Source organism: Aotus nancymaae, unplaced genomic scaffold, assembly GCF_030222135.1.
Source record: "Aotus nancymaae isolate 86718 unplaced genomic scaffold, 86718_ANA_hifiasm-v0.15.2.pri h1tg000079l, whole genome shotgun sequence".
Classification (NCBI taxonomy): Eukaryota; Metazoa; Chordata; class Mammalia; order Primates; family Aotidae; genus Aotus; species Aotus nancymaae.
The window spans coordinates 1,267,485-1,287,979 of record NW_026988494.1 but is presented as its reverse complement, the minus strand read 5'-3'; the positions used below and the strand labels follow the sequence as shown (position 1 = coordinate 1,287,979).

The 20,495-nt window shown below is 40.1% G+C and overlaps 1 protein-coding gene and 1 pseudogene across 4 annotated transcripts in view; one reads left to right on the top strand and one right to left on the bottom strand.

Moving 5' to 3' along the window:
- The window catches only part of DDHD2 (DDHD domain containing 2), a 30,968-nt gene that overhangs the window by 5,876 nt on the left and 4,597 nt on the right, over positions 1–20,495 (top strand). For 2 of the 4 annotated variants that reach the window (XM_012475976.2, XM_012475977.2), the window contains exons 6-16: positions 1,493–1,582; positions 3,479–3,614; positions 7,529–7,737; positions 8,016–8,083; positions 9,269–9,391; positions 10,753–10,848; positions 12,993–13,109; positions 13,213–13,368; positions 13,799–13,901; positions 14,030–14,200; positions 14,621–14,783. In XM_012475976.2, the coding sequence (XP_012331399.1) occupies positions 1,493–1,582; positions 3,479–3,614; positions 7,529–7,737; positions 8,016–8,083; positions 9,269–9,391; positions 10,753–10,848; positions 12,993–13,109; positions 13,213–13,368; positions 13,799–13,901; positions 14,030–14,200; positions 14,621–14,783 (1,432 nt within the window). The remainder of the gene's footprint in view (positions 1–1,492; positions 1,583–3,478; positions 3,615–7,528; positions 7,738–8,015; positions 8,084–9,268; positions 9,392–10,752; positions 10,849–12,992; positions 13,110–13,212; positions 13,369–13,798; positions 13,902–14,029; positions 14,201–14,620; positions 14,784–20,495) is intronic. The other 2 variants (XM_012475978.2, XM_012475979.2) reach the window with 2 other exon arrangements.
- Positions 4,182–4,871, bottom strand: LOC105733517 (large ribosomal subunit protein uL13-like; annotated as a pseudogene).

Below are 20,495 nucleotides of genomic sequence, written 5' to 3'. Positions count from 1 at the left end.
CATTGATAAAAGTGAAATATTAGATAAAAGTATTTTATCAGTGTTCAGTTGCCTGGATTCAATAACTGTACTGTGGTTATGTGAGAGAATACACTTAGGAAATACACATTACGATATTAAAGGGTTAAAGAGGTGTGCTGTATGCAACCTGATGATGTATGTAGTCTGCTCTCTAATGATTCAAAAAAATAAATGTGTGTGTATACACACAGAGAATCATAAAGCAAATGTAATTGTTAAAAAGTTGAATCTCGGGAGCCGCGGTGGCTCCGGCCAGATGTCCTGGCGCTTGAGGAGGCGAGGCTATGAGTTCAATGCCAAGATGGGCAATATGAGAACCTCTCATTCATTGAAAAAAAAAAAAAAAAGGTTGAATCTCTGTAAAAAAGTACTTGGGAGTGTCTATACTATGCTTTCTAGTTTTCTATACATTTGCAGTTATTCAAAAGTAAAAAGTTCTTTTTGTTTTCTTTTTATTTATTTTTGAGATGGAGTCTTGCATTGTCACCCAGGCTGGAGTGCAGCGGCACGATCTCAGCTCACTGCAACCTCTGCCTCCCAGGTTCAAGCAATTCTCCTGCCTCAACCTCCCAAGTAGCTGGGATTACAGATGCCCACCACCACACCCAGCTAATTTTTTGTAATTTTAGTAAAGACAGGGCTTCACTATATTGGCCAGCCTGGTCTCGAACTCCTGACCTCGTGATTTACCAGCCTTGGCCTCCCAAAATGCTGGGATTACAGGTGTGAGCCACTGCACCTGGCCTAAAAATAAAAACTTTTACAAACCTGGCTGGGCATGGTGGCTCATGCCTGTAATCCCAGCAGTTGGGGAGGCCAAGGTAGAAGGATCACTTGAGCCTAGGAGTTCGAGAACAGCCTGGGTGATACAGTGAAACCCTGTCTCTGCCATGTGACATGCAAAAAAAAAAAAAAGGAAACCCCGTCTCTACAAAAAAGTACAAAAATTAACTGGGCATGATAGCACACATCTGTAGTCTCAGCTACTTGGGAGGTTGAGGCAGGAGGATCACTTGAACCCCCAAGTTTGAGGCTGCAGTGAGTGGTGATCGCACCACTGCACTCCAGCCTGGGCAACAGAGTGAGATCCTTTTTGTTTTTTAAAGATGGGGTTTCACCATGATGGCCAGGCTAGTCTTGAACTCCTGACCTCAGGTGATCCACCCACCTCGGCCTCCCAATCCTTTCTTAAAAAACAAAAAAAAGTTTTTAAAACCTGAAAAAAAAATGAGTTTCTTTTTCAGAGATCAGAAAAAGAAAAAAACCTGAAAAAAATTTTACAGACTTATTTCAAGATACATTAGAAACCAAGTAAAATCAGTGTATTTTTGCTAAGTACTTAAATAAAGGACTATTTTGTATCTTTTATCTGTTCATATTTTAAATTGCTCATATTTATAACCTTTTCATAGTGAACGATACTAGAATACATGACTTTACAGAATAATTTTCTTTTTAATTTCATTTATAGGAGAACCTTTACAAATAGATCACTTGGTTTTTGTAGTCCATGGAATTGGACCTGCTTGTGATCTCCGCTTCCGAAGTATTGTACAGTGTGGTAGGTTTGCAAAGCATGCGAGATTAGATCATTTAAGGAGAATTTAATCCTTGCTTTTGTGAGCTGAGATAAAGCCTTGTCTTTGGTCTATTGTCTTAGCTGCATAAGAAGATTTGGAGAGTTAAAGACAGTTGCCAAGGTAGTAAAGCTTCTCAGCTTAGACCTGAAGTGCTAGGAAATTCCTAAGGCTAATAGTTGATACACTTAACTATTATAACATTCTTGAATGAACAAGCACTTAATCCCTATAAAGTTTTATGATGTGATGGTCCTATTTCTACCTATTTCAAGTTTACAGGGAACCATAAAGATGATAGAATTTAATAAATAACAGAAACTTCAATCATTTTGTAATTCATACTGTGATAAACCTCTTGATACTGCAGTTGGGAGATTTAAGTCATCAGTATAGCTAGATTTTTGAAAGGTGTCCTCTAAAACCTGATAGTATTCAAAGTTTAATTGTTCCAATTAGGGTGTCTTATTCTACTGGCTAATGGTTCTAAACATAAACTAGTATTGTGGAAGGTTGAGATTGATGTGATATGAATTTCAAACAGCAGTGTATTTTTTTTTTCTTTAAAGTATTGGATGGTGCTTATTCATAAGAACCAGAAAGTTAGGATAGGAATTCAGCTGCAAGACGGTTGATGTATTGTCATGTGATTAAAAAAAAATTGAAACCATTCCCATGATGCTGATGTTTTGAAGTTAGCCTTCTTTTTTTTTTTTTTCCCCTTTTCCTTTTTGTTTTTCGAGACGGAGTTTCGCTCTTATTGCTCAGGCTGGAGTGCAGTGGAGTGATCTTGGACCACTGCAACCTCTGCCTCTCAGGTTCAAGTGATTCTTCTGCCTCAGCCTCCTGAGTAGCTGGGATTACAGGTGGGCACTACCACACCCAGCTAATTTTGTATTTTTAGTAGAGATGGGGTTTCTCCATGTTGGTCAGGCTGGTCTTGAACTCTTGACCTCAAGTGATTCGCCCACCTCGTCCTCCCAAAGTGCTGGGATTACAGGCATGAGCCTCTGTACCTAGCCAGCGTTTTTGTTTGTTTGTTTGTTTGTTTTAATATACTTTCTTCTTCCTGAGACAGAGGTCTTGCTCTGTCGCCCAGGCTGGAGTGTAGTGGCATAATCTCAGCTCACTGCAACATCTGCATCCCAGGTTCAAGCAGTTCTCCTGCCTCAGTTTCCCAGGTAGCTGCGATTACAGGTGCCTGCCACCATGCCCAGCTAACTTTTCTATGTTTAGTAGATGAGGGTTTTGCCATGTTAGCCAGGCTGGTCTCGAACTCCTGGCCTCATATGATCTGCCCACCTTGACCTCCCAAAGTGCTGGGATTATAAGGCATGAGCCACTCCTCCCAGCCTGAAGTTAGCCTTCTTTTGATGAAATATTTTATGTGGTAAAAGCAAGTAGTTAGACTGGACGCGGTGGCTCACTCCTGTAACCCCAGCACTTTGGGATGCCGAGGCAGATCACCTGAGGTCGGGTTCAAGACCAGCCTGGCCAATATGGCAAAACCCCATCTCTACTAAAAATACAAAAATTAGCTGGGTGTGGTGGTGTGCACCTGTAATCCCAGCTACTCTGGAGGCTGAGGCAGGAGAATTGCTCAAACCCGGGAAGTGGAGGCTGCAGTGAGGTGAGGTCTCGCCACTACAGTCCAGCGTGGGTGACAGAGCAGTACTCCATCTCAAAAAAAGAAAAGTTGTTAAAGAAACATCTTTTCCTGTATGCATTTATAATTTTTCCTGAATACCACTTTATTTTTGATGGAAGTTAATATGTGTTCTATGCAAATATAGTTAGAATATAATTACATGATTTGTTGCATCCTAATTCTACAGATTTGTTACTTCATTGTTGATGCATAAGTTAATTTTCTTTTCCAGTTAATGATTTTCGCAGTGTTTCCTTGAACTTGCTACAGACACATTTTAAGAAAGCCCAAGAAAATCAGCAGATTGGGAGGGTAGAATTTCTTCCAGTCAACTGGCACAGTCCTTTGCATTCTACTGGTGTGGATGTGTGAGTAATATTTTATACCTTTGAGTTGTTAGCTGTGATTGTATTTTCTGATTATTGCTATGCTTAGGGACATTTTTATGCCACAGTTGACTGAATATTTAAAATTTCTTAGAGATATGCTATTAAATGTTGATCAGTCCCTTGGTTTAATTAGCCCTGGTTAGGAGTAGAGAGCTGTGTGTATCTTTGGTGTGTACTGGCTCACTAGTATTTACTATTACAGCTTTATTGTGTCTTTAGCATTAAAGCCAAATATTGCTATCTTCCAATAGCATATGACCATTTCCTTTTTTTTTTTTTTTTTCTTTTTAAAGATGGGGTTTCACCATGTTGGTTAGACTGGTCTTGAACTCCCGACCTCAGGTGATATGCCCGCCTTGGCCTCCAAAGTGCTTGGATTACAGGCGTGAGCCACCACGCCCAGCCCATGACCATTTCCATCTTCAGATATCAAAAACCAACCATACCCCAAGATGTACAAAGTATTTTGTTGTTCCTTTTGTCATTATATTTATTTATTGATCTATTTTATTTATTTATTTGAGGCATTAACAGTCTTTATTGGGCTCAGACCAGGAGTCCATGGGTCTTGAGGACCTCTGTATGTTTGTCAGTTTTCTTCTTCACGTTCTTCTTGGCCTCTTTCTGTAGCCTTATGAGCCGTTTCTTCTTCTGGTAATGGATCTTGGCCTTCTCCTTTCTCTTCTCCTCCAGGGTGGCTGTCACTGCCTGGTACTTCCAGCCAACCTCGTGAGCCTGCTGCCCCAGATAGGCAAACTTTCTTGTAGGCTTCAGACGCACAACCTTGAGGGCAGCAGGAACTACCATCCGCTTTTTCTCGTCGTAGGGCAGTGGGATGCCATCAAACACCTTAAGGCTGTCCAGGGTGGCCTGGCCTCACTTAGTCTTGTGGGAAAGCATGCCTCTCACTGTTCGCCAGAAGATGCGGCTAGGGGCCTGGAAGTGGTAGGGGCCTTGGGAAGGGTTGGTGTTCGTCTGCTTGCAGAGGAAAGCCAGATACTTCAACTCATTTCTGTAGAAATTGCTAGAAATGTTGATGCCCTCACAGCGTACGACCACCACCTTCCTGCCCAGGAGTACCTACTTAGCCATGGTGGCCTCCAGGCGGCCCAGGAGATGGCTTCGACCATTGAGCACCAGGACCTGCAACTCTGCCATCTTCACTAGCCACCTGGGAAAGCTGTTATATATTTAAATAGTATTTGTCCAAATTTAGAAAAAAGGAATTCTCGAACATTAAACTATTAGCATTTATAACTTGAGCTATAATTGGTACAGTGACTTTTAAGTGATGGCTTTCCTAAGGTACAAGCCCATAGTTTTGTTTGTAAATTTTATGGTAATGACAGAGAAGGTTGCTTAAATTGAGGATATCTAGCTATGCGTCCTCCAGCAAGTAGTGTGTTTCTAATATAGTTCTAGAATAGAACCAGGAGATGCAGGAAGTAGCATTGTTTCCGTGCTGGTCTTGGAAATGACTTTTCTGATTCTGTCTCTCTCAGTTCTCAATACCCTATGATTTGAGTATATTCCATTTGCCAAATACTTCACTGTGGTGGAGTTTGAATTCTTTAATATTTGTGCAGATGCTAAGGGGTTACTAAGGGCACATAGCCCTTATAAATTGCAAAAGCGGTTGAGTACATGAGGAATCTTTCTGGGAATTTTAAGAAACCTTTAACTGGATGTTGATTTAGATTTTGTCAGCGTAGTCTTCCTCTGACAGATGTAAGTTCTGTTTGCTTTTAGCACATAGTATTCACACCTTTTTCTGCTTTTAGAAATTGTGCATTGAGAGACGGAGCTAGCTGATCTCTTTATCTTTTGACATGTGATCAAAAAAACCTTACTGCTGAGAATTCTAGGAAAAACCTTTTACATTTCTTGTTTTATCTTTTTAGAAAACTTTTTTTATTAGAGAGAATTTTGTTGACAGAAGTAATGTATATGATGAATCCTTGTGTACTGATTACCCAGCCCCAACAAGCCTCAACACATGGCTGGTTCTGCCTCATCCGTATCTTCATACCCTATCTACTGCCCCTTCATTACCATATTATTTTTATCTTAGACATCCCGTAATTTCATCTGTAAATGTTTTAGTTTGTACCGTTTTTTTTTTGTTTTTTTTTTTTTGTTGTAGTGCTGTGGTATGATTACAGCTCACTGCAGCCTGGACTGCCTCGGGCTCAGGTGATTCTCCTACCTCAGCCTCCCAAATACTGCTGGGACTGTAGGCACATGACACCACTCCCAGCTAATATTTCTATTTTTTGTAGAGATGGGCTTTTACCATGTTGGCCAAGCTGGTCTTAAACTCCTGGGCTCAAGCAATCTGTCTGCCTTGGCCTCCTAAAGTGTTGGGATTACAGATGTTAGCCACAGCACCTGGCCTGAACAGTGCGTGTGCGTGTGTGTGTGTGTGTGTGTGTGTGTGTGTATAATTATATATAAATATATATATATATATATTTTATTTTATTTATCTTAATTATTTTATTTTACAGACGGAGTCTCGCTCTGTTGCCCAGGCTGGAGTGCAGTGGCATGATCTTGGCTCATTGCAACCTCCACCTCCTGGGTTCCAGCGATTCTCCTGCCTCAGCTTCCCAAGTGGCTGGTATTACAGGTGTGTGCCACCATGCTTGGCTAATTTTTGTATTTTTTAGTAGAGACAGGGTTTCACCATATTGGCCAGGCTGGTCTTGAACTCCTGACCTTGTGATCCGCCCGCCTCCGCCTCCGCCTCCCAAAGTGGTGGGATTACAGGTGTGAGCCACTGTTCCCAGCCTGAATAGTATATTTTAAAGGACTAAATATAGAACCATAACACTATTATCACACTTTAAAAATTTCTTAATATCATCAAATACCTAGTCAGTGTTCAAATTTCCAGTTGTCTATTATAATTTTTATATACCTATTTATATAATTACGAACACCTGTTTTAAACTGGAATCCAAATGAAGTCCATACATTGCAATTAGTTGATATACCTTTTATTTTAAGTCTCTCTTGGGCTGGGTGCGGTGGTTCACACCAGTAATCCTAGCACTTTGGGAAGCTGAGGCAGGTGGATCACCTGAAGTCAGGAGTTTGAGACCAGCCTGGCCAACATGGGAAAACCCCATCACTACTAAAAATACAAAAATTAGCTGGCTGTGGTGGCACATGCCTGTAATCTCAGCTATTTGGGAGGCTGAGGCAGGAGAATTGCTTGAATCTGGGAGGCAGAAGTTACAGTGAGCCAAGATTGTGCCACTGCCCTCCAGCCTGGACAACAGAGCAAGTCTCTGTTTCAGAAAAAAAAAAAAAAGTCTCAATTTCTTGATTACCTCTCTGCCTACATCTATGGTTTTCTTGCAGTTTACATATAGAAGAAATGGGTTTGACTTGCAGACTTTCTTATACTCTGAATTTTGCTGATCACATCCCTCTGGCTTGATTAAACATGTTCCTTTGTCCTATTTTTTTTTTTTTTTTTTGAGACTGAGTCTTGCTCTGTCGCCAGGCTGGAGTGCAGTGGCACAATCTCGGCTCATTGCAACCTCTGACTTTTTGGTTCAAGCAATTCTTCTGCTTCAGCCTCCCAAGTAGCTGGGATTACAGGCACATGCCACCACACCCAGCTAATTTTTGCTATTTTTAGTAGAGATGGGGTTTCACCACATTGGCCAGGATGGTCTCAATCTCTTGACCTTGTGATCCAACCACCTCGAAGTGCTGGGATTGCTGGTGTGAGCCACCGCGCCCAGCCCCTTCGTCCTCTTTTTATTTTTTCCTATGAATTGACAATTGTTTCTTATAAAATGTTTAAGCTTGAAGGCTTAAAATTGCAAGTGGCTATGAAATGTATTTAAAATTTCTGCTTAAATTATCTTTCCTTTTTTCAGAGATCTGCAGCGAATAACCCTGCCCAGCATTAACCGCCTCAGGCACTTCACCAATGACACAATTCTGGATGTCTTCTTCTACAATAGCCCCACCTACTGTCAGACTATTGTGGACACAGTTGCTTCTGAAATGAACCGAATATATACACTTTTTCTGCAGAGGAACCCTGATTTCAAAGGGGGTGTATCCATTGCTGGTCATAGTTTAGGTAACAAATGAATTCTCTGTGACCAGAGAAGACTGTCACGTTTTGAAGACACCTGTTTTTGAAGCACAGTGTCTTTTATCAGTATGAAATTCAGAGGTTTGAAATAGTCTGTGATCAAGAAATTTGGAAGGGGTTGGAAGGGTGGTGGTAAATTGGAAGGAAAGACTACTTCCTGTGTAGATTTGCTTACGTGTATAATATTGGCTTATGACTTTTTTGTATAACAGCCATTTAGTGCTAATGCTTAGAAATTGTCCCTTCTTCTATTTTACTTATAGGTTCGCTTATATTGTTTGATATCCTAACAAATCAGAAAGATTCTTTGGGGGATATTGACAGTGAAAAGGTAATTTAGATGTTCAGATAGGTTTTCATGTAGTTTTCTTTAGTAAGGATTTATAGATTTTAGATTTATTTTTTGTTTTTAGCTGAGTTTAGTTTTGTGTCATGACATTATATTTACACTCATTGTAACAGACTTTTAATTAGCTCTGTCATTCTTGGATGATAGAAGCAAGATAGTAATATGCTTCTACAAATAATAATTGTTATATTCTAAAATAACCATAGGTATCTTATTTTTATTTTTTATTTTTTTCTTTTGATGGCTATGAATGGTATCTTATTTTTTGTGTGTGAATATGCACTGCTGGCCGGACGAGGTGGCTCACGCCTGTAATCCCAGCACTTTGGGAGGCCAAGGCGGGCGGATCACCTGAGGTCAGGAGTTCAAGACCAGCTTGGCCAACATGGTGAAGCCCCAGCTCTACTAAAAATACAAAAATTAGCCAGGCATGTTGGTGCATACCTGTAATCCCAGCTACTTGGGAGGCTGAAGCAGGAGAATTGTTTGAACCTGGGAGACGGAGGTTGCATTGAGCCGAGATCGTGTGCCACTGCACTCCAGCCTGGGCGACAGAGTGAGACTCCGTCTCAATCAGTCAATCAATAAGCACTGCTGATCTGTTAATAGAGTTACAGAATCATGGAGCTAAATGAAGTTTGCATATGAACAAATGAATGAATTGGCTACAAATTGATATGATTTATAGAAACTGTTCGAAAGTATTCGGGGACTTGACTAAACGTTATTTTAGTAAAAAGTCCTGTGACTATGTATTACCTATAGGATTGATTTGGTACTTAGCATATATTACTTTGTATTTTTTAAATCTTTTTGTGTAAGTGTGCTGTTACTCCTGTTGGATCATGAGTTCTTCCAGAGCAGAACTTTTGGCTTAGACTGTTTTATTACTTAAGCACTGTTTCCCTAATTTCTTAAGCACTGAGCTCCCTTAAAACTCAGCAAATGTTTGTTGATGATGAGTATTTTGCCCATTTCTTTAAAAATATATTTTTAGTTGAAGTTGCAAAACTTTGGACCTCTTAATTTATATCTTGCATAAATGACAATTTATTAAAGTTAAGATACTTTGCTGTGGAAATCTATGTATTTCTTTACCACAAAATAGTATTAATAAAGGGAACTAAATGAATTTCAAGAATATGAGCTTTATAATTTAATTTTTAGGATTCGCTAAATATTGTAATGGATCAAGGAGATACATCGTCACTAGAGGAAGATTTGAAGAAACTTCATCTCTCTGAATTCTTTGATATCTTTAAGAAGGAGAAAGTAGATAAGGAAGCTCTGGTAAAAATAATCTTTTAAAACTTTATGCCAAGCCATTTTCAGTATTTTTATTGTTTATCTTCATGTTTACTAAAAGCCTACCACTTTTTAGCCACTTTTTAGTCATAAATACTTTATCATTAATAATGTTCTTTAGTGTAATTTATCTGCTTTTTATCATATCAAGTGACCTTTGCTTTATGGAAGTCCAAAGTTCAGATGGCCATATTGATAATCACAGAGCAGTGGAGCAGACTAACCAGTACAGCTCACAGAAAACAGGAGTGCAAGAACAAACACCTAAACAAACTGCTATTCCAACTCTAATTTTCTGTTGTACTTTCAAGAGCTCTACTGTTATTTGCATGTTTGTTTATTTATTTATTTTATTTTTGATGGAGTTTCACTCTGTTGCCCTGGCTGGAGTGCAATGGCACGACCTTTGGCTTACTGTACTGTGTCTGCCTCCTGGGTTCAAGCAATTCTCCTGCCTTAGCCTCCCAAGTAGCTGGGATTACAGGTACCCGCCATCACACCCGGCTAATTTTTGTATTTTTAGTAGAGATGGGGTTTTACCATATTGGCCAGGCTGGTCTCTTGGCCAGGCTGGTCTTAAGCTCCTGACTTCATTATCTGCCTGCCTTGGCCTCCCAAAGTGCTGGGATTACAGGCGTGAGCCACCACACCCGACCTGCTTGTTTGTTTTTTCCCATTTTTGTTGTGCCTTTTTCTGATTTGTGATACATTCACTCATTTAACAGATATTTAGTAAATGCTTACTATACCAAGTACTGGATAGATTGGTACATTAGATATGATCTCTGATCTCATAGTGTTTATAGTTTAGTGGGGAATCACGCACATCATTGGATTATGATAAGAACTAAGTAGGAAAAGTACACCATGTTATAAGAATTAACCTGGTGTCAGAAGGTGCAGGAAGTCTTCCCTAAATATGAGTGACACTTGAGATCTTGATTGTTAGTCTGTTCCATACTTGTGTGTTTGCTATATGTTCTCGGTGCTTTCGTTCATGAGCAGGAGTATAATCCTTGTCAGGCATGTGACATCTAAGTCAATATAGAAATCAAGGAAGATTTTTATGTCCTGAAGTCCTTAAAATGCCAACTTCTCTAGGTTGTTTTTTTTTTTTTAACACACAATGTTGTCTGTATTATTGTAACATTGATAAGTATTGATATTTTCTATTCTTTTTTAGGCTGTTTCATGAATAAAAACAGGTCTTTTTCTCTGGAAGTTATTAATGATATTTTACTACTAGAGACAGGCAACAACAGAGTGCTTAGGTCTTATTCCTCTTATGCTATGGGATTGATTTTATTTTGTCTAGAAATAAGAGAGACTTGGTTTTCTATGCCTAGGCTTTATGTACAGACAGAGATCTTCAGGAAATGGGAATTCCTTTAGGACCAAGAAAGAAGATAATAAACTATTTCAGCACCAGAAAAAACTCAATGGTATGTACCTAATACAACTTGTTGGACTAAGCAATTCTTTGATGTCCATAGGGTATCCTTGTGCTTTGTAAGATGTTTATTCTGGTGAGCTAAGCAGTTTTTTGGTAATTGATCTTTGGCTGTCTTTTTTTTTTGAGATGGAGTCTCACTCTGTCACCCAGATGAGTACAGTGGTGTGATCTCAGCTGACTGCACCCTCCGCCTCCCGGGTTCAAGCAGTTCTCCTGCCTCAGCCTCCTGAGTAGCTGGAACTACAGGTGCCTGCCACCACGCCTGGCTAATTTTTCTATTTTTCATAGAGATGGGGTTTCACGATATTGGCCAGGCTGGTCTCAAACTCCTGACCTTGTGATCTACCTGCCTCGGCCTCCCAAAGTGCTTGGATTACAGGCATGAGCCACTGCACCCTCTGGCCAATCTTTGGCACTCTTTTTAGAAATTAAACACATTTTCTTTTTTATATCCTTTTTTTTTTTAAATGAAGTCTTACTCTGTTGCCCAGGCTGTAGTACAGTGGGGCAGTCTTGGCTCACTGCATCCTCCGCCTCCTGGGTTCAAGGTATTCTCCTGCCTCAGCCTCTTGAGTAGCTGAGATTCCAGGTGCACACCACCATGCCCAGCTAACTTTTTGTATTTTTTAGTAGAGATGGAGTTTCACTATGTTGGCTGGCTGGTCTTGAACTCCTGACCTCAGGTGACCCACCTGCCTCAGCCTCCCAAAGTGCTGGGACTACAGACGTGAATCACCACTCCTGGCTCTTCTTTTTTTTATATCCTTAAAAGTGTTATTAGCTTCAGAAATCATCTTTCCTCTGAAATTCTCCTACCATTTATTTATTTATTTTGCTTTTTTCTTTTCATGAGAGCTTTACTGATACATAATTCACACCACATACCATAAAATTCACCCTTTTAAAGTTTACAATTTAATGGTTTTTAGTATATTCATAGAGTTATGTATCTATTACCACTGTCCAATTCCAGCACATTTCCATTGTCCCTCAGGGAAACCCCATACCCATTTGCTGTCCCTCCCCATTGTGCTCTGCCCCCAGCCTCTCAACCACTAATCTACTTTCTGTTTCTACAGATTTGCTTATTTTGGACATTCCATATAAATGGAATCATACAATATATGGCCTTTTGTGAATGGCATCTTTCACTTAGCATAATGTTCTCAAGTTTACCTGTGTTGTAACAGTACTTTCACTTTGATTTTTCTAGTCACTGAATTCCTTTTTGTATCTTAGTAGTTCTTTTTTTTTTTTTTTTTGGAAAAGAGTCTTTCTTGCTCTGTTGCCCAGGCTGGAGTGCAGTTGCACAACCTTGTCTCATTTGCAACCTCCATCTCCTGGGTTCAAGTGATTCTCCTGCCTCAGCTTGCTGAGTAGCTGGGATTACAGGTGTGTGACACCACGCCAAGATGATTTTTGTATTTTTAGTAGAGATGGTGTTTCACCATGTTGGCCAGGCTGGTCTTGAGCTCCTGACCTCAAGTGATCTGCCCACCTCAGCCTCCCAAAGTTCTGGGAATACAAGCATAAACTGCCGTGCCCGACCAGTAGTTAGTTCTTTTCCAACTTTTTAGCAGGTGGCTCAGTCCTTTTTTAAGACTCAGTTCTTGGCCCAGTCTGTGTATTGTATTCTACACCCATAGACATCCTACTTGCCTTGATTGCAGAGGCACAGCACTTCATAGAACTCTAGCAATTCTCAGCATTATCTTCCCACAGTGTCCTGCTATTGTTTTCTCTTATGGTTGTTGCCTAAAGTTTCAACTGCTGCTAAAATGGCTATATACAACTTTCATCATTTTAGAGCATGTAGGAATGTCAGTTAACAATTTCAGGGAATAATTTAATCTTGTTTTCTGAGGGGATCTTCCTAGAATTTTTGGCTGCCATTTCAGAACTTTCCCAGGCATCCTTTCAAACCAGTAGAAAACTATATAATCCTTTGACTATGCTTTTACTATATAGTAGCTCCCCATAACTGTTTTTTTTTTAATAGAGACTATGTTGCCCAGGTTGGACTTGAACTCTTGGGCTTAAACAATCCTCCTCCCTCAGCATCCTGAGTAGCTGGGACTACAGGTGCATGCTGCCATGTCCAGTTTCTCCACATAGCTATTTTTTATTCTTTAGGGTATTAATAGACCAACCCCGCAGTCTGTTTCAGGGGCAAACATCGCCAAAGAATCTGAGTTCTGCAGTAGGAGTAATACTAGACATGATGACTATCTGGATGTTGGCATTGGGCAGGTAACTAATTCTCTTTGATCATTTTATCGCCTGCTATTGGTATGGTAGAAACAGATGTAACTTTTATTATTAATGAGAGATGCTTTTATTTTCCTTCTTCGAGGTGTCTGTGAAATACCCCCGGCTCATCTATAAACCAGAAATATTCTTTGCCTTTGGATCTCCCATTGGAATGTTCCTTACTGTCCGAGGACTAAAAAGAATTGATCCCAACTACAGATTTCCAACATGCAAAGGTTTCTTCAATATTTATCACCCTGTAAGCATTGTATAGCCATTGTGGTTTTACCTAAGTATTAGAGCTTACTGGTAAAGAACATACGATTTTCTGTTGTGTTAATTTGTTTTTTTCCTATTCCATTCTCTAGCAATGAGACAACTTATAATAGTATTGCTTTGGAAGTTATGGGGCAGAACTGTACATTTTTTAAAAATGAACTTACGATTATTCTTGCTTAAAATATATAGTTCTGGTTGTGCATGGTGGCTGATACCTATAATCATAGCACTTTGGGAGGCCGAGGCAGGAGGATTGCTTGAGCCCAGGAGTTGAAGGCTGTAGTGAGCCATGGTTGCACCACTGCACTTCAGCCTGGGTGACAGAGTGAAAAAAAAAAAAAAAGGTTATATAGTTTCCAGACTTTCTGTGTTCAGCAGAGGTAAATGTAGCTCTTGTTTTTTCTATGTAGTTTGATCCTGTGGCCTATAGGATTGAACCAATGGTAGTCCCAGGAGTGGAATTTGAGCCAATGCTGATCCCACATCATAAAGGCAGGAAGCGGATGCACTTAGGTAAGACTGAGCATAGAACTTGATAATTCTAGACCTTTTGGCCAGTGCAAAGGGCGTCATTCACTCTGTTCAGCTGTGCTGGACCCTAAACTCTTTGTAAATCTTTTAATGTTCTTTATGTGTTTCAGAACTGAGAGAGGGCTTGACCAGGATGAGTATGGACCTTAAGAACAACTTGCTAGGTTCGCTGCGGATGGCCTGGAAGTCTTTTACCAGAGCTCCATACCCTGCCTTACAAGCTTCAGAAATGGCAGAAGAAACTGAAGCAGAACCTGAATCAACTTCAGAGAAGTCTAGTGGTCAGTGACACTGTACACACTGACCAGCTGCCAGATAAGAGGGATGCCATGGTGTGGCATTTTTCATAGTTAATTTCACAGTTAAAATCACATTCTTTTGCTTTAATTTTCAACTTCTAAAGAGCTCTATTCCTGCTTTCATTTAGTATAAACCCAAGACAAATGACCTAGCTATAAAAGGTACAGTAATGTACCTTTTATAGCTAGGATGTGTTGAGCTAAAGCAAAAAAGGGGATTGGACAAAATTAGTGTGACCTGAGAAGGAGCTTTAAGGAGACTGAGAGGAGGAAGATGGGAGAGAGCTCTCTGAACAGAGAGTAGCTCATTCTGCGGTAAACTTGGAGTGTGAGGAGAACTTAACAGGATAACCCTGAAGGCCAAAAGGTTTTAGATTCTTATTATGGTTCTTCCATATCCAGATGTTAACACAGAAGAGACCTCTGTGACAGTTAAAGAAGAAGTCCTGCCTATCAATGTGGGGATGCTGAATGGAGGCCAACGCATTGACTATGTGCTACAGGAGAAGCCTATTGAAAGTTTTAATGAGTATTTATTTGCTTTACAAAGCCATCTGTGCTACTGGTAAGTGTTGTTTATTTTTGTTTCTATTTCATTTATCTGTTTCATAGATATTTGATAGATGTAGAAAGAGGAGGATCGGTGTTGGCTGGCTCAGGCTTGGAATCTTAGCACTTTGGGAGGCCAAGGTGGAGGACTGGTTGAGTTCAGGAGTTTGAGACCAGCCTGGGCAACATAGCAAGACCTCATCTCTACAAAAAATTAATTAGCTGGGCATGGTGGTATGCGCTTGTAGTCCCAGCTACTCAGGAGGCTGAGGCAGGAGGCTCACTTGAGCCCAGGAGCTCGAGGCTGCAGTGAGCTATGATCATACCACTGCACTCTAGCCTGGGTGACAGAGCAAGACCCTGTCTCAAAAAAAAAAAAAAAAGGATAGACCTGTGTACCTTTGGGATTAAAATGACTTCTCATTTAGACAGCATAATTATGCCATTTCAAGAATCTGGTTTAAACACACTGTTGCTTTATTTTGCAGTTGGGTAGAACATGGATGAGGCTAATGATGCCAACAACGTAAGTTCAGTTAGCTTGGTGTTAAAAATGTGTCTTTTGGCCATTTAGGTGCATATGAGTGAACTGGAACAAGTAACATTACTGTTGTTGGAAGTATTATAGCGACCCCATTTGAAAGCATTTATGGTAGCTAGATCAGAATTATTATTATTTTATCATTATTTGAGTCAGGGTCTTGCTGTGTCACCCAGGCTGGAATGCAGTGGCATGCTCATGGTTCACTGCAGCCCTGACCTCCTGGGCTCAAGTGATCCTCCCAACTCAATCTCCCTAGTAAGTAGGATGACAGTTGTGCACCACTATGCCCAGCTAATTTTTGTAATTTTTTTTTTTTTGAGACAGAGTCTTGCTCTGTTGCCAGGCTGGAGTGCAGTGGCATGATCTTAGCTCACTGCAACCTCCACCTCCCAGGTTCAAGTGACTCTTCTGCCACAGCTTCCCAAGTAGCTGGGATTACGCCCACTATGATGCCCGGCTAATTTTTGTATTTTTAGTAGACATGGGGTTTCACTGTGTTGGTCAGGATGATTTCAATCTCTTGACTTCGTGATCCCCTCACCTTGGCCTCCCAAACTGCTGGGATTACAGGCGTGAGCCACCACGCCTGGCCAATTTTTGTTAATTTTTGTAGAGACAGGGTTTCTCCACGTTGCCCAGGCTGGTCTCAGACTTCAAGCAATCAACCTGTCTTGGCCTCCTAAAGTGCTGGAATTAACAGGCATGAGCCACCATGCCTGGACAGAATTATTATTATTATTTTTTTTTTTTTGAGAGGGAGTTTTGCTCTTGTTGCCCAGGCTGGAGTGCAGTGGCACGATCTTGGCTCCGCCTCCGGGTACAAGCAATTCTTCTTGCCTCAGCCTCCTGAGAACCTGGGACTACAGGCGTGTGCCACCACGCCTGGCTAATTTTTGTATTTTTAGTAGAGATGGGGTTTCACCATGTTGGTCAGGCTGGTCTCAAACTCCTGACCTTGTGATCTGCCCACCTCAGTGTCCCAAAGTGCTGGGATTATAGGCATGAGCCACTGTGCCCTGCCAGAATTATTATTAAATATAATTGGTTACCTGATGGATTGTGGAATGGATTAATGACACTTACTGAAATTCAGGCCAGGTATGGTGGCTCATGCCTATAATCCCACCACTTTGGGAGGCCGAGGAAGGATGATTGCTTGAGGCCAGGTATTGAAGGCTGCAGTGAGCAATGAGCCTGAGTGACAGAGTGAGACCATGTCTGAAAAAACAAATAGTATAAAATAATACCAATTAATTACTAAATAAGTTGACATAAAGAAAAACAAAGCAAGGAAAATAGGATGAGTCAGAGATAAGTGTTTTAAAAATGAAAGCTCAGACCAGCCTAGCCTACATGGTGAAATCCCATCTCTACTAAAAATACAATTAGCTGGGTGTGGTGGTGCTTGCCTGTAGACCCAGCTACTAGGGAGACTGAGACAGGAGAATTGTTTGAACCCAGGAGGCAGAGGTTGCAGTGAGGTGAGATTGTGCCACTGGACTCCAGCCTGGGTTACAGAGTGAGACTCTGTCTCAAAAAAACAGAAAGCTCAAAGGTCCTAATAATTTTTTCTTGAATTCTGATAAGGAATTATCTGATGTAATCACTATCATTTGTATATAATAAATGCAGTAGAGGCCATGACATAAAATCAAAGTGTAGTTCATTAAAAGCAATCTTGTAAGGGGCTAAAATAATGCTAAGAATGATCTTTGCTGATCTGGCTTGATAGAAAAGAAGTTATTTTAATATTTCTGTGTGGGCAGTACATTTGTATGGTTTGAAATTCAAATAAAAATAATGAAAAGCCTCTTTTTTATTTTGTTCCTTACTAATTAGTTTCTTCCCCATATACAACTAATGTAAGATATTTTCCAGCCATCTATTTTATGCCTCCATAATAAATATATGTATGTGAATATATTCTTTCCCTTCTTTTAAAAATATAAATAATATCATAGTAAAGGCAATGTTCTGTGCCTTGTTTTTCTACTAGTATACGTTGGCATTTTTTAACCCTTATATGTAGTTTCCTCATTTTTTTAATCTGCATAGTCTTCCATTGTCTAAATACACCATAATTTATGTATCCAGTCCTCTACTCGTGGACTTTCAGGTTTCCTTTTCCTTTGCACACACCTTGTTGATGTCCTTTCACCTACTCATGAGTATATCTGTAATGTAAAATACTTCAAATTGGAATTGATGGCATAAAGGGTATGTACATTTGTAAAATATGATAAATATTGCCAAATAAGAGATTGTACCTTTTTATACTCCCAGCAATAATGTATGAAAGTGTGTTTCTTCACAGCTTTTCCAATACAGTTTTATTAATTTTAAATCTTTGCTAATTTGTTGGGTCAAAAATGTACATTATACTCCACATATTTTTTTTTTTTTTTTTTTTTTTTTGAGACGGAGTTTCACTCTTGATACCCAGGCTGGAGTGCAATGGCGCGATCTCGGCTCACCGCAACCTCCGCCTCCTGGGTTCAGGCAATTCTCCTGCCTCAGCCTCCTGAGTAGCTGGGATTACAGGCACGCGCCACCGTGCCCAGCTAATTTTTTTGTATTAGTAGAGACGGGGTTTCACCATGTTGACCAGGATGGTCTCGATCTCTTGACCTCGTGATCCACCCGCCTCGGCCTCCCAAAGTGCTGGGATTACAGGCTTGAGCCACCGCGCCCGGCCACTCCACATATTTAAGTAATACATATTTGATGAGTTTTGGCATGTGAAGCCATCACCACAATCAACTTAATGAACATATTCATCACTCTAACAAGTTTCCTTGTGTCTTTGTAATCCCTCCCTTTTCTCTTCACCACTCCTAATTTCCAGGGAGCCACTGATCTGTTCTGTCACTATAGATGTGTTTGCTTATGACTTGTATTTGGAATCATACAGTGTGTGTTTGTGTGTATGTGTGTGTGTGTGTATATATATATTATATAATATGTATAATATATATTATATAATATGTTAATATATATAATATATTATATATATTTTTGAGACAGAGTCTTGTTCTGTCATCTAGGTTGGAGTGCAGTGACACAATCAAAGCTCACTGTTGCCTAGATCTCTGGGCTCAAGGGATCCTCTTAGGTCCAAGGGATCCTCCCATCCCAACCTCCTGAATAGCTGGGACTGCAAGCATGTGTCACTGGTGCTGCCTAATTTTTGTTTTTAATTTGTTTTTGTAGAGATGGTGTCTCACTATGTTGCCCCTGTTGGTGTCAAACTCCTGGCTTTTTTTTAGACAGAGTTTCACTCTTGTTACCCAGGCTGGAGTGCAATGGCGCGATCTCGGCTCACCGCAATCTCCGCCTCCTGGGTTCAGGCAATTCTCCTGCCTCAGCCTCCTGAGTAGCTGGGATTACAGGCACACGCCACCATGCCCAGCTAATTTTTTGTATTAGTAGAGATGGGGTTTCACCATGTTGACCAGGATGGTCTCGATCTCTTGACCTCATGATCCACCCGCCTCGGCCTCCCAAAGTGCTGGGATTACAGGCTTGAGCCACCGCACCCGGCCCAAACTCCTGGCTTTAAGCATTCCTCTTGCTTTGGCCTCCCGAACTGTTGGGATTATAGATGTGATCTCAAAATAACATAATTATTTTGAGATTCATTCATGTTGTGTATTATCAATAGTTTGTTCCTTTTCATTGCTGAGTAGTATTCCTTTATATGGATATATAACAGTTTATCCATTCACCTGCTGATGGATATTTGGATAGTTTCCAGTTTTTGGCTATTAACGAACAAAGCTGCCAGGAACATTCATGTATAAGACTTTGCATGGACATATTCTTTAATTTCACTTGGGTAAATACTCAGGAATGGAATGGATGGATGCCATATGGAAATGTATCTTTAAAAGAAAATGCTGAACTGTTTTGTTGCCAGCAGTTTACATCCCTGTCAGCAATGTTTGAGAGTTCCAGTTGCTCCACATCAACATTTTTTTTTTGAGAGAGAGTCTCACTCATCTATAATCACCCAGGCTAGAGTGAAGTATTGCGATTATAGCTTACTGCAGCCTCCATCTTTCGGGCTCAAGTCATCCTTCCATCCCAGCCTCCCGAGCAGCTGGGAGTAGCTAGGACCACAGATGTGTCCCACCATGCCCAGCTAATTTTTACATATGGCTATCCAGCTATTCTAGCAGCATTTGTTGAAAAGTTTATCCAGATGAAGTAACTGTTGAATTGCCTTGATACCGTGGTGAAAATCAATTGACCTTATATATGTGTTTCTATTTCTGGACTTTATTCCATTGATCTCTTTGTCTTGATGCCAGGAAAACACTTAAGGTAGTTTTATAAGTCTTGAAATCAGGTAGCACGAGACTCCCAATTTTGTTCTTATTCAAAGTTATTTTGGCTATTGTAGGTCTATTGTATTTCCATATATGATTTAGAATCAGCTTGTTAATTTCTACAAAGATGTTTGCTGCGACATTGTGGTTGCTCTTTATCAAGATCAATTTTATCTATAAATGAATGTAGATTGCATTTTATTTCTAGATAATCAACATTTTAATAATATTGAATCTTCTGGTCCATGAACATGGTATTTTTCAGTTTATGTAGGTGGTCTCTAAGTTCTCTCAGCAGTGTTTTATAGTTTTCATTATATATACTGTGCACAGTTACAGTTTTACTTTTCTTTTGTAATTTTTAAATTGAAAATGAGGTCTCGCTATGTTGCACAGGCTGTTCTCAGACTCATGGCCTCCAGTGTTTATCCCACTTTGGCCTCCCAAAGTGCTGGGATTGTAGGTGTGAGCCACATACCCCACCACACAATGCATTTTTAAATTCCTATTATGAATAGGTTGAACATCTTAACATTTACTAAGGGCTATTTTTATTTCCTTTTCTGGGAGTTATCTATACTCCTTACTCCCTTTTATATTGAAATGTTGACTTTTTTTGTATTGATTAGTCTGTAATATGAGTTACAGATAACTTTTCCCCATTTTGCCTTTTGATATTGCTTATGTTGGTTTTTGGTGAGTAAAAATGTTATTTTTATTTTTATTTATTTATTTTTATTTTTATTTTTGAGATGGAGTCTTAGTCCGTCACCCAGGCTGGAGTGGAATGACAGAATCTTGGCTCACTGCAACCTCTGCCTCCAGGGTTCAAGTGATTCCCCTACCTCAGCTTCCT